The sequence below is a fragment of the Ceratotherium simum genome, chromosome 2 (genome assembly GCF_057802395.1).
Source record: "Ceratotherium simum simum isolate JZ-2026a chromosome 2, ASM5780239v1, whole genome shotgun sequence".
NCBI lineage: Eukaryota > Metazoa > Chordata > Mammalia > Perissodactyla > Rhinocerotidae > Ceratotherium > Ceratotherium simum.
This window is the reverse complement of record NC_141901.1, coordinates 28545757-28561756: the sequence shown is the minus strand read 5'-3', so window position 1 is coordinate 28561756 and position 16000 is coordinate 28545757. Positions and strand designations below refer to the sequence as shown.

At 41.9% G+C, this 16000-nt stretch overlaps 1 protein-coding gene across 7 annotated transcripts in view; it reads left to right on the top strand.

Moving 5' to 3' along the window:
- Window positions 1-5617, top strand: part of LOC106800999 (membrane cofactor protein-like) — a 59021-nt gene extending 53404 nt beyond the window's left edge. For 5 of the 7 annotated variants that reach the window (XM_087439721.1, XM_087439742.1, XM_087439750.1 and 2 more), the window contains one exon: window positions 4051-5617. In XM_087439721.1, coding sequence (XP_087295847.1) covers window positions 4051-4123 — 73 coding nt within the window. In that variant the 3' untranslated portion in view covers window positions 4124-5617. Of the gene's footprint in view, window positions 1-1692; window positions 1786-4050 lie in introns of all 7 variants that reach the window. The other 2 variants (XM_087439760.1, XM_087439728.1) reach the window with 1 other exon arrangement.
- The last annotated feature ends 10383 nt before the right edge of the window (window positions 5618-16000 follow it).

The window sequence follows — 16000 nt, the reverse complement described above, 5'->3', positions numbered from 1 at the left end:
TTGATGTAAACTGTACTTATGATGATTTGGGAACACAATTACCCTTCTACATCCTTCATAGCACAGTACAAAAATAGTATAAGTAGTCTTTTTTTTGGGGGGTGAGGAAGACCAGCCCTGAACTAACATCCAATGCCACTCCTCCTCTTTTTGCTGAGGAAGATTAGCCCTGGGCTAACATCCGTGCCCATCTTCCTCCACTTTATATGGGACCCCGCCACAGCATGGCCTGACAAGCGGTGCATTGGTTGCACGCCTGGGATCCGAACCTGTGAACCCTGGCCCGCCGCAGCGGAGTGTGCGCACTTAACCACTGCGCCACCGGGCCAGCCCCCTATAAGTAGTCATTTTTAAGATCATTAAACATGTTTAAATTACTTGATGAAAAATGGCCACAAGGTTGAAGTATTCTGCTATAGTTTTCTGTTTCTTGTTTTTCAGCTAAGAATAGAGTAGGATTGCAATTGGTCTGAAATGTGCCCCATCTACACACTCCTTCCTTTTCCCCTCCAGTGTCTTTTCTTACCTAATGTTTCTACCAGACTTTCTAGTCTTGGGATCCACAGCCCTTCCCTGTCCTTTGCTACTGCTTGAGTCCTGTTTCGCATGTCATGACTGTGTGATTCCCAAAAACAGATGCCTTTAGTTTACATTAATGTTTTCACTTATTTGTAATGATTTTTTTCCCATAAATGCATGATTTTCTTTACTCCGGTTAAATCATTCCTGGATAAGTGAGCGTTCACTAAATTCTTTAGAATTATTTGCATAATTCATGTATTTTATTACCTGTGACTAAATAGATTTTATTTTTTTCCATCAAGGTTATTTATTATTTGTTATAACTTAAACCTGTTTTTAATGTTCTATTAATAATGACTAATTCAGTAACTTTGTAATTTTTAAGCTATCTCTTTACATAAATGTTACAACAGTTTTTTGGATTTAATATATGTAGTGGCCAGTTCAGGTAGTGGGGAGTGTAATGACATGGGGTAAAAAGTTGAAGGATCAAATTAACATTTTTCTACTTGACTCTCAGATTCTTGAGCATTGAACAAACTCTTCAAAAAATTTGAAACAAAATTAATAAATAAATCTTTTGTAATTAGTTTTGATAGCACATTTATGAAATTTAGATCTGTCCCAGAAAAATGGGAGGTCATATACTAAGTTTTACAGGGATCTTCCTCAGGTTGAAAACAAATGTGCCAGGGAAGAAACTGTACTCAATGCAAAAGTCCAGATGCATCTGAGAATGTATGATGTCATAAAATTGATTTCTGAAACCATATTACATGGACTTAATTATATGCTCCGTGTGTTCCCTCAAAATAAGGTGGTGGGGTCCAGGACCCCTTCTCCTCACACAGTCTGTTTTCTAAGAGAGAGAGTTTACATTATTCACTTCAGGCTAAATGGTTTCAGAGATAAACAGATTGCACAGAAATTCAGAATCTGTTCATCTGCTGGGTGATCTATAAGACTTCCAAGTTAAAGTAGCTTCTTGTACAAACTTCCTGTTTCAAGTTCCTAAGTGAGAATCAGAAAAGTCATAATTTATGAACCTAGGGATCAGCTTTACCTCCATTCTCCTCTGTCATTGATTTGACCCCACTTATTATGCCACTCTCGCTGCCTTTGGCTTTGATGTCACTATTATATTCAGCCCTTTTCCCTTCCTCCGTTCAGCACGTACCTAACTGCTGAGAGCCACAGAGAAGTAAAATTTATTTCCCTCTGAGAAGAAGAGATGAGAGAAAGGTTTGCTTTTATCGTTAAAAGGTATCTGCTTCCTGTTGTGATTCTTTTCAGAGATGTCGTTTCTTTTGAAGAATATTCAGTGAATATTGAGACAGCAATGACCTGAGCTAAGATATGTGGGCAGGAAACATCAGAGGACACTCAGAGTCCTGTTGCCTTTGCTCAGTGATTGGTGTTTTCTTCTACCATTCCTGTTCTAAACAGGACATGAAGTGTCCTCATGGCTTTTGCTTTGCTGTACACTCCAGTAGAGTAATGTCCTCCTCGTCCTTTTATCAGACTATCTAGCTTCCTCTACCTTCTAGCAGCTGTGAATACAAAAGTGAGGAAATTTTTTAGCCCAAGGGGAAATAATCACAGAATCTGTTAAGTACAGGGAGAAAAAGTGTCCTTTTACAGAAACCAAAATACATTTTACTTAATTTTGTAAATGTATACGTCACCCTGAAAATAATTCTGTAAAGGCATTTATCTGTTTCCCTTGACCAGAATATTTTTAATATGTGAAAGAGAAACCAGCAAAAAAAATCCTCAGATTTTGAAAAATTATGACTTGCACGGCCTTAAACCCTTTGACCCCAACCACCTTCTGTCTTTGAATGAAATGAATGGGAAATGTTTCTCTATTTGTGCCAAAATGTGTGTCCACATAGCTGGGCAGAGAGGGAGATGTGTATCCCACCTCACAACGTGAGGCGCCACCCGAGGTTACAACCAAGAGTTTGGGAGAGATTCTGCAAAGGGCAACAGGAAGGGCAATTTCTTGGTAAAGCCGAGTGGTGTCTGTGAGCACAGGGGAAAGGGAGAGACAGAACATACCAGCTAGAAGGGCAGTCTGGGCCCACCCAGCCCTGTGTGTCTTCCTGGGCTCCTAGCATTCCTTTAAGCTAAACCCAGCCAGGAAAGTAGTTTTCACACTGTCGTGAGCTTCAAGGTGTCTGTCAACATTTGAAGTTAATTCAGTGAATGCTGAAGTTAATAGAAAATATCAGTACTTAGTGATTCAGTCTCAGATTTTTATTATCTTCAACTAGGTTTGTTGTTTCATCAAATAAATATTTCTTTAAATGTATATTAATGCTTACTTAATTTCTCATATCTTGGATTTCTATTTAAAGAAGAGGATGCCACTACTACAGAAAAAAAAAATGTATTGACTTCGAAAAATAGGAGAATATAGTGGTCTTGGAGAAATACTGACAGGCAGAAATACTGACAGTTATTAAGTCACTCACCACAATTGTCCGTAAAAACTGCCATATTACAAGTATAGTACTGTGACAGTGATGGTTCATATTGATGGGCTCCCCCACAAAGAGAAATATTAAAGTATCCGAAATTAACATAGTTAGCTGTTACATTGGTAGGAATCCCTGAAGTGTTTGCTGTGGGAAGCATCACTAGCCCAAATTTAGTTTTAGTCTGTCTATTAGAGTCAGTTTAGTAAGGCAGGGACTAGAACTGCATTTTCCAATTTAATAGGCAATAGCAATGTGTGGCTACTGTGGACTTCAAAAGTGGCTAGTGCAATGGAAGATGTGATAGAGGTATAAAATACACTCCAGATTTCAGACTTAGTATGAAAAAATGTAAAATAAATGGCAAAATGTTAATATTTTGACTGTATTGGGCTAAGTGACGTATATTAAAATTAATTTTGCCTGTTCTTTTACTTTTCTAAATGTGGCTTATAGAAAATTTAAGATTACCTATGTGATTCACATTATATTTCTCTGGATAGCACTGGACGAGAATAATAGATTTTAGAAGGATATCTATTGTGACAATGAAAGTGTGATGGAAACTTTAGTTATTTAGGAGAATCTCTTACTGGAACACAGGATTTCCTTGACAGTGAGGGGTAAAGGAGGCATTATTGAACTTGAACACTGTGGGAATCATTACCTTTTTAAAAGTTTCATCTCAGAGCCGGACTTAAAATTGTGATATTAGGAAAACATATGTTTCTCTCCAGTCTTTCCCACTGGCCCTAAGTTAAAACGAGGAAATATTTACTAAGTACTTTATATGCGAGTGCTCTAGTTCTTGTTTTGGAGGGAATCAAAAACGTAATACAGGGATAGAAGAAATGTTTCTAGAATGAGACTAGTTGAATATTTGAAATTACTTTAAAAGAATCATTTATTTCCTGGTTCAGGAACTCTTGATACTATAAATACAGGGTTGTTTTTTTTAATTGTCTGTTTTCTAAGTGGGCTTCTGGAATTGAATTTCTGTACTTAATGATGTTTATCTCTGATTCTGTCTTTTTACCTTGCCTTGTAGGGAAGCAGAGGTTAGCACTGCATACAGCACTTACCAGAATAAATCAACCATTCCAGCAAATCAGGCGCTCTAAATGGTTTCCACAAACCAGTGCATCAGTTTATCTTTTGATTCTGTTAAAATGTTAAGATCTACAGTAAATTCATATAGCTACTATGGAAAACAGTATGGAGGTCCCTCAAAAAATGAAAAATAGAACTACCATATGATCCAGCAATTCCACTTCTGGTTCTTGACCCAAAAGAAACTAAATCACTATGTGAAAGAGATATCTTCACCTCCTTGTTTATTACAGCATTATATATAATAACCAAGACATGGAAACAACCTAAGTGTCCATTGACGGATGAATGGACAATATGGTGTGTGTATATATAATGGAATACTATTCAGCTGTAAAAAAGAAGGGAGTCCTGCTATTTGTGACATGGATGGACCTTGAGGGCATTATATTAAGTGAAATAAGTTGTATATATAGAGAGAAATACAGTATGATCTCAATTATGTATGGAATCTTAAAAAACTAAAACTCATAGAAAAAGAAATTAGATTTGTGATTGCCAGAGGCGGTGGGGGCACGGTGGGGGTGGGGGGTAGAATTGGGTGAGGCTGGTCAAAATGTGCACACTTCCAGTTATAAGATAAACAAGTACTGGGATGTAATGTACAGCATGGTAACTATAATTAGTAATACTGTATTGTATATTGGCAAGTTGCTAAGAGAGTAGATCTTAAAAGTTCTGATCATAAGGAGGAAAAAAAATTTTTTTGTAACTATGTGAGGTGATGGATGTTAACTAAATTTATTGTAGTAGTCATTTTGCAAAATATATATTATCAAATCTTTATGCTGTACAGCTTAAACTCATATATGTCAATTATATCAATAAAACTGGAAGAAAAAAATTTACAAAAGTTATTCTGTTGTTTCTTTCACTGTCATGAATGCAATTGTTAAGAAATAATGACAACATTTTAATGTGGTTTGAATGTAGTCACCATCCTTTGATGCTCCTTTGAAACATGAATGAATTTGGATTTGAACATCTTGCCTGTTTTCCCATAAATAACACTTGGCATTTATACGGCAAGTCACAACAGTATCCTTGGTAGCATTAAGATGGGGAAATGATGTTTTTTAATAAAATCTCCATTTTAGACAAGTATACTTCAAAATGAAATTACATTTCATTCATAAAGAAAGTGATTTTGAAATCTTTTTTGTTCAAAGATTAATGCCAACTCTTGATTCATTCTTTCAACAAATCTAAAGTGGGGTTTATATATTGTTTATTGTAAAGAGTCTTTACGAATATGTGTCTACTCCTTCAGACCTTAAAATTTAAAAACAACACTGAAAACTGGGATTTTGAACAAGTTTGACTTCCTTAACTAAGAATACTATTGGAAAATACTCTTCAAGTTAAAAGGGTAAAATTCTACTTTGTAAAAAATTATTTGTAACTTCTTGGTGATGTAAAGAAGCTGTAACGTTTATGGATGGCGTTTGTTCTTCACCTTTTTTAATATCAATAAACCAGTCTAAGGAATCAGTAAGGATTCAGAATCAGTTGCTATTTCTGTAAAAAGTTAGAGAGCTCTAACCCCCATAACAAGACGCCATCCCGTGGTACAGCATGAGCACTGTGGCCTTGTGGTTTTCTTAAGGAGAATTCCATCTTTAAGAGAATTAGAATCCACTCTAAATTCTGGCTATAGGTGGTTTTCTGTCCCTACTTGAATAAAATGATGTCTTGTTTTAAACATGTCATCTAAGGGTAGGCAGTTTTACTGGAAATAAATTCGTCAGATAACCTCCAGTTGTATCAGAATCTTAGTGTTTTGTGTGCATCTCACCTCATCTGCTAAAAGCCATGTATTTCAGAAAAGGAAACTTAACTTCGTGTATTTGCTGTTGGTTGTAGGAAGGGACGAAAAAAGGGAACACAGCTCAGGTAGCACTTTATACTCAGGTGGACTAGATCCCCCTCTTCTGAGTCCTCACACCAGGCAGGGTCTCTCTCAGATACGCCAGTGGGAAAAGGAGGGACCGCCACACTAATTCAAATTACGTTTTTACAAGTGGTGTTTTGCACTTTTATATTTAGTAGCACATAATGGGCCAAAGATACATTGCCTGAGGAGGGTATGAATTGGGGACTCAAGTGGACCACAGTAAATATTGTTTTACTCTATAAAGACGTGTTTATAATGCACTGTAATTGCTCCTTCCCTTGTAATCTCTGATGAGGTACTTTAGGAAGATGAGTTCGGGCAGAAATAAACCAGAATTCTGAATTAAATATAGAGTTGAAGTTTTGCTGTACCCATTTTCACATACTTTTCAAGAATGTAGCACTTGCTTAGAAGCAAGGGATGGCTGTACTATTTATGTTTTTAAAAGCCTGCTTAAAGTGTTTTTCAACCAAAGATTTGTTTTGCTTACCATAATAAATTGACTTCTATAGTAGTTTCACTTCAAATTTAGTTTTTTCAATTTGATATATGTGAGATTGATATATTTGTGCAAATATAAATTATGTTCTGTTTGTCAAATAGTTTATCAATTACTTAAATATATAGGGAAACCAGTTTTCTCTAGAAAAGTTTGTTTCAATGACAAGGAAAGAAGCATATTTGAATTTAAAAGTTTCTTAAAACTGCAAGAATGTATTTGAGTGAAATGAGAAGTGCCTGTATAGTGGTCTTTATTGTTCATTTTTTGAAAATTGGATCTTCAAATCTGGCATAAAATAAAATGTAGATTTGAAGAAGTTTCATTTGTGATGATGTGTTTATTTCCAGTGTGTTTTATCTCAAGTCCGAGTATGCTTCTAATTGGGGCCCATCTTCTCTAATCTTTCCACTCCCACGATCATCACTCCTGCCCTCACATCTCAGACCCTTAAGCATGTCCGGGCTTCTCCACTCCCAGCCCCGCAGGTGCCTCTCCTGCTCAGACGTTCAGTGACACCACATCACCTACAGCAGGAAGTCCAAGTCTCTTAGCGTGATGCTTGACGGCTTTCTACAATTCAATCCCACCTTTTCTTCCCCAGCCTTCTCTTTCTGCTCCATTTCTTCAAATAACCTGCTCTCAGTCAAGCCAGACCATCTGCCCTGTGCTCTTGGCTGTATTCCTAGTTCACTGTTGCCTGAAGCGCCTGTGCTCCTGTCCAGATCCCGGGCGTCTTCCAAGGCTCAGCTTGAATACTGCCCATTCGGTGAAGCTTTTCCTGATTTCTGCCCAGCGCTCATAGCCTCTGTTATTACCTAACCTTGAGTTAACCACATTTAAGTATCTCTATGTATGTATCTGGTAGACAACATATCTTCCACATCACTTTAATGCATGGGTATGGCTAAGTAATTAAAAACCCGAGTCCCAACAGTATAAAATTTAATTTCCACACTAACAATAAAATTCATTTTTGTTTATGCAAAAATAAATTCTTGCTGTCTTTGCAGATTTTATTAAATCAGATTGCTAAACTTCTGAGCTCAGGCCTCAGTTTCTGAACCATGGCTGCAATTGGAATCACCCGAGGAGCTTTACTGCTGCCCGGGTCCCACCTCCCAGAGGTTTCTCATGTAACTGATCTGGGATGTGGCCTGGGTATAAGGTGTTTTTTGTTTCCTAAGTGATTCTAATGGGCAGCTAAGGTGGAGAACCTCTGCATTAGTGTTTCCCAAGCTTCACAGTCCATTTCTACATATAAACTGATACAGACAGAAAATAAAGGCTTATTTTACAAAAGAAAATCATAGTTTTACTAATTCAGCCTATTAAAGAAATCAGAAGCTAAGACCTGAATTAAGGTCTTGTTGCCTGGCTAACCAAGCAAGGCAATCTTACATTTAAAAAAAAAACAGAAGCAATCTTTCTAATAACACTGGATGAAAATTAGGTTGACTATAAATAAAGCATGTTATCAAATTTTATTGGGCCTTGAGACTATAGTATAGTTTTAAATTGGCATAAACTATCTAGGGAGAGCTTTTACAGTGACGAACAATGAAAGTGAGAACGTTGATGAGACCTGGGATAGGCAGGAGTTTCAATCTGCATTGTTAAAGTAGATTCTGGGTTTAAGGAAAATAGGCAACTGATATTCTAAAACTTAGAGGTGCCTGACAGCTAACATTGTAACCAAGAAGGAATTTTTTGCATATTTAAAAACTTTGCCTGCTTGCTGCATTGCTTTTATCATTTCCAGGCTCATCCAGCAAAGGTTACACTAACATGGTCAGGCTTTGTAAATCGTAGCACTGCTGCCCTCCTGTGGACTGTTCGGGCATTTGACAGTCTCTCCCTTGGTCATGCAGAGGTTTCAGTCATTGCTCTGACTCCCAGAAGCCAATGTGAATTTCATTTTGGATCTAGTATTAACTAGCTCTTTTCTGCTTTCCTTCTGTGATGTTAACATTTTAAAAAGGGCTAAACTCTGTCCCTTGTTGCTTAAATATGGGAGAAGCATAACACTGGGGTCTGTGGTCAATAAACTAGTTTTCCTTCCCTCTCCCTTACACACGAGCAGAAGGTGAACAAATTGCCACAGTAGACAACATGGAGGAAGTTACCCACCCCGATCCTGACTTGCTCGCCCAAGAAAACCTGTATAGGGGGAGTAAAACTGATGTTAGCAGCAGAACACGCTTATGTTTATATAATTTACCTTCCTTATGTAGCTTTTAAAAAAATTGAACTATTGTATGTCCCAGTGGCAAGCCTTGTGCTGAACTATCAGAAACAAGAGCTCTGACATCCTGGTGCTTAGGTCTTGTGGCTTCACTGAGAATTCTGGAGACTGCTGTCATTTAGATGATCACTTATGGGGCCGGCCCCATGGCTTAGCGGTTAAGTGCGGGTGCTCCGCTGCTGGCGGCCCGGGTTCGGATCCCGGGCGCGTACCCACTCACTGCTTCTCCGGCCATGCTGAGGCCGTGTCCCACATACAGCAACTAGAAGGATGTGCAGCTATGACATACAACTATCTACTGGGGCTTTGGGGGAAAAAATAAATAAAATTATATAAAAAAAAATAGATGATCACTTATTTATGCTGTTTGGGAAAAGCATCAGTCATCTGATCACCCACCGCCACCTGAAAAGGCTCCTAAAGAAAACACTCCTTCAGTTTGTATTTGACGTGGGACTCAATTATTGGAGAATTCATTGGGTCGGATACAATAGAACCATGCTTCTCACATTTTGGCGTGCAGGTGAATCACTTGCTGATCTTGTTAAAATGCAGATTCTGATTCAGCAGGTCTCAGGTGGGGCCCGAGGGTCTGCATTTCTAGTTCCACATACTGCTGTTTGTGGTAGGCTGTATCGTGGCCTCCAGATATCCCAGTCCTGATACGTGGAACCTGTGAATGTTACCTTATATGGCAGAAGGTCTTTTACAGGTGAGATCTTAGATTGGGAGATTATTCTGCATTATCCAGGTAGGGTCCTAATGTAATCACAGGTATCCTTATAAGACGAAGGCAGAGGGAGATGTGACCACAGCAGAAGGCAATGTGACTGCTAAAGCAAAATGCTACGCTGCTGGCTTTGAGGATGGAGGAAGGGGCCACAAGCCAAAGAATGCAGCTCTGGAAGCTGGAAAAGGCAAGGAAACTGATTCTCTCCTAGTGACCTCTGGGGGGAGCCCAATACCTTGATTTCAGCCCAGTGGAACTGAGTTTGGACTTCTGACCTCCAGAACTATGAGAATAAGTGTGTGTTGTTTTGAAACACTGTTATGGTGTGAATGTTTGTGTCCCCTCAAATTCCTGTGTTGAAATCCTATCCCCCAGGATGACAGGGGGTGGGGCCACAGGGAATTGATGAGGTCTGGAGCACGGAGCCTTCATGAATGGGATCAGTGTCCTTATAAAATAGACCCACGAAAGTCCCTCACCTCCTTGTGCCGAATGAAGTTACAGCTAGAAGGCACGTCTGTGAACCAGAAAGCTGGCTCTCACCAGACAGCGAGTCCGCCAGCCCCTTGACCTTGGACTTCCAGCCTCCAGAACTGAGAGAAATAAATGTCCATTGTTTGTAAGCTGACTAGTCTGCAGTATTTGATACAGCACCCAAAGAGACTAAGACAGATGCCAAGTCTGTTGTCATTTGTTACAGCAGCCACAGGAAACTAATACACCGATGCTAGGGGTCCTCAGACCACACCTGGAGTAGTAACGCCTCCTAGAAACCAGTCCACAGAGGAGCGGCTCTCAACCCTGGCTGCACGTTAGAATCACCTGGGGAAACTTTAAAACCAACAAGTAATGTCCAGACCCTGTTCCTACAACAGTTAAACCAGAATTTATAGGGCTGGGATTCCTAAGAATCACTAATTTAAAGGCTCCTTGAGTGAATCTAATCAGAGGGTAGGGTGGAACACTAGTGCTTTATAACTTTTCTTGTGTCAAGGAAGTCTTAAGCTGCCTCAAAATAAGGACACAGTTGTCTGCTAGGAACCCCCTGAAACTATACACCAGCTTCTCAAAATGCAGGCGTGGGCCAACACCTTACTTGAAGAATTACCAAGTTTAAGACAACGCATTCTGTTTCACCTAAATTGGTCAAAGATTTGACTTGTCTATTTATTAGGAACTCCTCAACACTGACGTCCACAGATGGGAATTATTTGCTAGTACAACTTGCGTGAGGCTCGTGAGCGCTCTCAGTCTGCCATTCCCTCTCCACTACACATTTACAGCTGAGTATGTGGCCAACTTAGGCAGGCGGGACCCAGGCCTGACCACGCATTTTCTGTCTAGGTTGAAAGTATGGCCTCGAAACCAGATCCAAGATGTCTCCAGAAGAAACATTCTGCTCACAATTTGTTATGAAGAACCTCGGAATGGCAATTTTAGAGAAAGGGCTGTCAGCCTCCAATGAATAAAGCAAATATTCCTGTGTGAGGGGCACCTGAGTACCTCAGGGCCTGCATTTTGCTTCTCATGACCTAGACATGTGGACTGTTTAAAATGAAGCGTTTTAGTGGGAGCACCAGAAACTACTTTTATGGAAAAGATGTCTCAAGTCATTGTTTTTGTGCTTTAATGCTAAATTTGATCTTGTAGCACTTATTCATTTGGGGACTGGAATCAGCTCCACCTGCAGGCAGAATCCATGTCTAACTGGTATTTGCAATACCTGGGCTGGAACTTGGGACACAGTAGATGAATCAATAATTGTTCAGTTGGTTACAACCCACAGGTCCTATTGTGACCTACCTCAGCAGAGAAGTAAATAAAACAACTTGGAGTCTTAACTATTCCCACCATCACATCCTGGGGATGAGAAGATGGATTCTTCGGTCAACAGCCTGAAATAGCACAGCAGCCACAGAGAGGGGGCTCATCTCACTCACTGGGAAGTTTTCCCAGCAGATGCTTCACCCGCCCCCCCACCCCACCCCACTGGGCAGGGCCGCATCTGGGGGAAGACTGGCAGGATGCGGACTTAGAAAAGCTTCCCAGGTGGTTGAGTGGCCACCGCTTATTGCGAACCACAGGAGTGAAATCAAAGCACTGCAGGTAGTTCACGGTTGGCCACGCATCTCCTGTGCTAAAAGCTCCGTCAGGGGCCACAGCCGCCCTCCCTGAAGATTCCCCAAGTCCAATCCCCTGTGACGTCCAGTCTGGCTAATCTCTGTGAACCTTTACAGAACGGGTTCACCCTGTCTTCAAGGTTGATAGAAACTAAGAGCCAAAAGTAGAACTGCATCTCTTAACGCAAGTGAAATCCTCGGGTTGCTCCCTTTAAGGGCCACATGACAGTATGTTCAGTTAAGCAAAAGTTTCTCCAAGGAACACCGACTGCGGAGGGGCCAGGGCTGCAGCCCGTTTTAACTGACATCGGTTTTCCCTTTCAATAAGGAGCATCCCTCGGCCCAGGTCTTCAACCTTTCTCTCTTCTGTAATCTGTTCTCTCCTTTTATTTCTTGGCTCATAGAATTTCATTCTTGTCTTAATGGGCTTCGTTTTTAACGTCTGTCTGCTGTAACCAACCTCAAATTCTTTATGAAGCAGGTAAGATCTGCATAGCAAATTAACTTTTCAAGACCCCACTTCTCATTAGCATAGAATTACGAGTGGAAAATAACAGATGAAAAACAAAAGACATATGTTTAATTCAGCAAAACATTTATTAAGGTCAGGATGCATGAACAAACTCTTCTTAACAGAAAGATAACTCAACAGCAACCAATCAGAATTTACAGCACCGCCACATTTCAGCAACACGCAACTGAAGACAGACAAATTCTAGTGATTTGTTTTTAAAAATCCATTGAATTATCTCTTACCTCTTCAATAACGTATCATAAATGCAGTTAAAGAAGTTAGCAGGAAAAAGTGTGATCTTCCTTCCCCACTCTCTGCCCATCCATCTTCCAGGAAACCACAGGGGGTTGCTGAGCAGACTTGAAATGAGGCTTCGAGGCTGCTGCTTTTCCCCCTACATCATAACCGATTTCAAATGGTGCTAGACAAAAACAGACTCTGAACACCAGGAGAAATCGGTCAGCCTGTGTAAGAGATGGGTCCAGTGGTGCTCCTGGCGGTCCTGCACCTTGACAGTGCAGGTGGCAAGTTTGATTTCAGCAGGGCTGCAACGGCAGCTGAATGTTCCAGGGCATCCAGGAGCAGGCAGACAGTTGTGATGTGGATGAAACAGTCCTGCAGGTAGACAGCCCTCTCCACTTCCCTAATACAATCAAGTATTCAATCGAGCCTTTCCCCATCACCATGCTCAAAGGCCCTGCCGCTTATCAACAAAAAGAGTATTGCAACCTCTGCCCCTGCTCCAACCACTGAGTTGGAGACACACTGAGTGTCTTAAATACAAACTCCTCCCTGCACCGTCACCCCTCCACAACCGGACACACTGAAGGGTGTATTTTGTTTTTCAACTTCCTCCTTTCTTGAACCGGCTCAGGTGGCAGGAGGAGGGGAGCCAGTCCCACAGCAGCAGCTCTTCTGCAGTCGGTCCTTTGCTGTGCTGCAATTCTTACTCCTAAAACACTGATTTCAAATGGTGCTAGATACAAAGATGGAAAAATCTAAGCCACCATGTGAAACCAGCTTCCAGAAGAAGAGGATCTCACTGAAGAAAGGAGGGAGATGCGACCGGAAGACCCAGCCTCTGCCGTGAGGAGAAATGTCTTCTCGGAGTTCTACTTGTGACATGACACATAATGTAATAATCCGTTAGAAACGCAACAGAGAGTTACAAAGTGATGCTCAAGGAACATGCAAGTCACAGCTGATGCTTCACACAGAGAAAAGCAATACAAAACTCATGAATCCTAGTTAATTCTGTTTAATTCCACGAGTCCCTACAAATTATTATACATATGAAATAAAATGACCAAAGCTAAATTAAAATGAGTTAATATTTACATTAGTATTGCCCTGCTTTGTAAAATAGTTCACAGTATGCAAAGTGTTTTCCGATATTACTCACTTCATCAGGAAAGCAGCACCCTCTCTGTCTGTGAGGCTCCAGCCTGTCCACAAAGGTGAGTTTCAGCTGGCCAGGGCAACGCGTCCACGTGCCCTATTCAGGAAGAGCATGGACTCCTTCCCAGCCACAGGGAAGTGTCAGAACACTGGCAATCTTATTTCACCTCTGGTGTGACACAAAAAACTGGTGTCCTAAGACTGTATTAAGTAGATAATCCTCTAACACAAGAATTGAGTGTTTTTTGTTGTTTTCAAAATTTCCTGAAAATAAGATTTGCAAACTGTGTTCAAATTTGATTTCCCTTCTCCCAACTCCATCATCTTTTTTGGTGGTTTGAAGCTAAGAAAACATGGCTATTTTTCCTCTGATACCATAACCAAAAGAAAGAAGAGACACACAGTAGAGTCTGTATCTTTCAGGTTCCCTACCAATTCTTTAGGCCTCCAGATATAGGCTTATATTTTTTATGGCTCCTGGAAATAAAGGCACGTGCTGCTTCAGGGAAGAGAAGGAAAAACACCAAGTTCTAATTCTCACAGTGGTCCTGTGAGGCAGGTATTATTCCCATTTTTGCAGAAGAAACTGATCCTTTACATGGTTCAAAATCTTGTCCAGGGTCACACGACTAATGACTGGTGTAGATCCCAGGTCTAACTCTGAAGTCTGTGTTCCTGCTCCTCTGCCCACTGCCGCCTGCTCCATAGCTGGACTCGCACCTCATTCTGTTCTTGAACTTCACTATGAGAAAGACTGCCAGGGGCGGGGGGATCCTAGGCAATATTTTACACAGAAGTAGGATGTTCCTGACTGCACACACGTTAAACTTGGGTGGAGACGGGAGCACGACTGGTACTGCAAGGGGCTGCGTGTTCTGGGGTAACTTGTTTTGCTGTCCTGCACCTCTGGTGGCTTGTGGTCTCCCATAGCATGACTGCAGGAGTGGAGAAGACACTGGAAATGAACCGCCCCGCAGTGCCTGTGCTGGACTCCTGAGCGATTCTGACACAGCACTAGGCTCGGCAGTCTGTGGGGCTTTGCAAGGCCTCGGCCACAGGTGGGAGAGCGGGGGCTCTGCTCTGCCCACAGGGGCTCTGAGGGAGGACACCAGCAGCCAACAGCTGGGCCCTGTTAACCAGGTAACTGCTAGGGTTTTAAGGTCAGGAGTGAGTGTTAAATGACAGTCATTACTCCTATAAAACGAGGGAATTGAAGGAGATCTACATTTGGTAATTCTCAGCTTCTCTGCTTTTTACTTCAGTCAAACTCTTCATCCTTAGCAACTTCCAACTGCCAGTCTCCACAAAACCCTTTCCTAAGGTGTTGTCACACGGATGTCCTTCAGTGATCCAGACAGCATCCTTCTTCCCACCAGAAGGCCTCTGTACATGCTGCTCTCTCTTTCTGGAACACTCTCCATCCACTCTCCCATAACTGTCACCCCTCCACCCCCCAACCCACCCTAGGTAACCCAGGTTGTCTGAAGTCCTCCCTAAGATCTCAGCTCAGCCCTCCCTTCCTCAGGAAAGCTTCCCCCAAGCTAGCCCAGCTTTCAGTTGGCTGCCCTCTCACACCACCAAGTTCTTTTCCTTCAGAACACACTTATGACATTTGGTCATCCGGTGATTAGTTAATGTCTTTCCTGTGACCCAGGAAGCCTCAGCCCAGAGCTCAAGGGGGTTGCACAGAGCAGAGGAACAACTGTCACTAAGGGAACTAAGGGACACGAACCATCATGTGGGCTCCCAACTCTTGAGTTGTAAAATAATCTTAGCTCTCTGGAAAAAGAGATGAGAAATCATTAACAATGCATCACTGTCAACACTCTGAAAGAAGAAGAGGGGGAAGAAAGCAATCTTAATGCCAAAAACTCTGCCCTTCCGATCCCATTGGATAAAAGGGTCTGTTCAGGTCTTAGCCCTCCCAACAGAACCAGGCGTCTCTCTCTCGAAGTCTGCTGGGCAATGACTCACTTACCTGAAACAAGCTGGCATTTTTGTTCCCTAGTTGGATGTAGCTGGGTGGTTTGATGGGGGCTGGAAGGGAGCTGCTCTCCCCGGCACCCAGTCCGAGGCACCTAGATCTGGAAGAAGCCCCAGCCTGCTGAGGGCTCACGGTCATCCTCCCACCTTGACCTAATGGCCCCATGCAAACTGGCCAGTGGAAAAGGGCTTGGTGGGCTGCCTGGGAAGGAAAACCACCCACTAGAGAGGTGGGCATGTCAGCCCTGGGAGGTGCCATGACGCAAGAAGAGAGCTTGGGGAGCCACGCTGCAGCCCCAGTCCATTTCTGTCCCCACATCTGATCTGGACGTTTTTCCACCCCCTCATGCCTAGGACACTCCTCTGCCTGAGCAGGGACCTGAGGGTGGAGGAAAGGTCACCACACAGTGAATTAGAACACAGTGGCTTTAATTCCTGCTCATCCCAGACTCTGAGCACAGGGGCCTGCACTTCCCTGGAATGGGCCTCGGAGGGTTCATCTGAA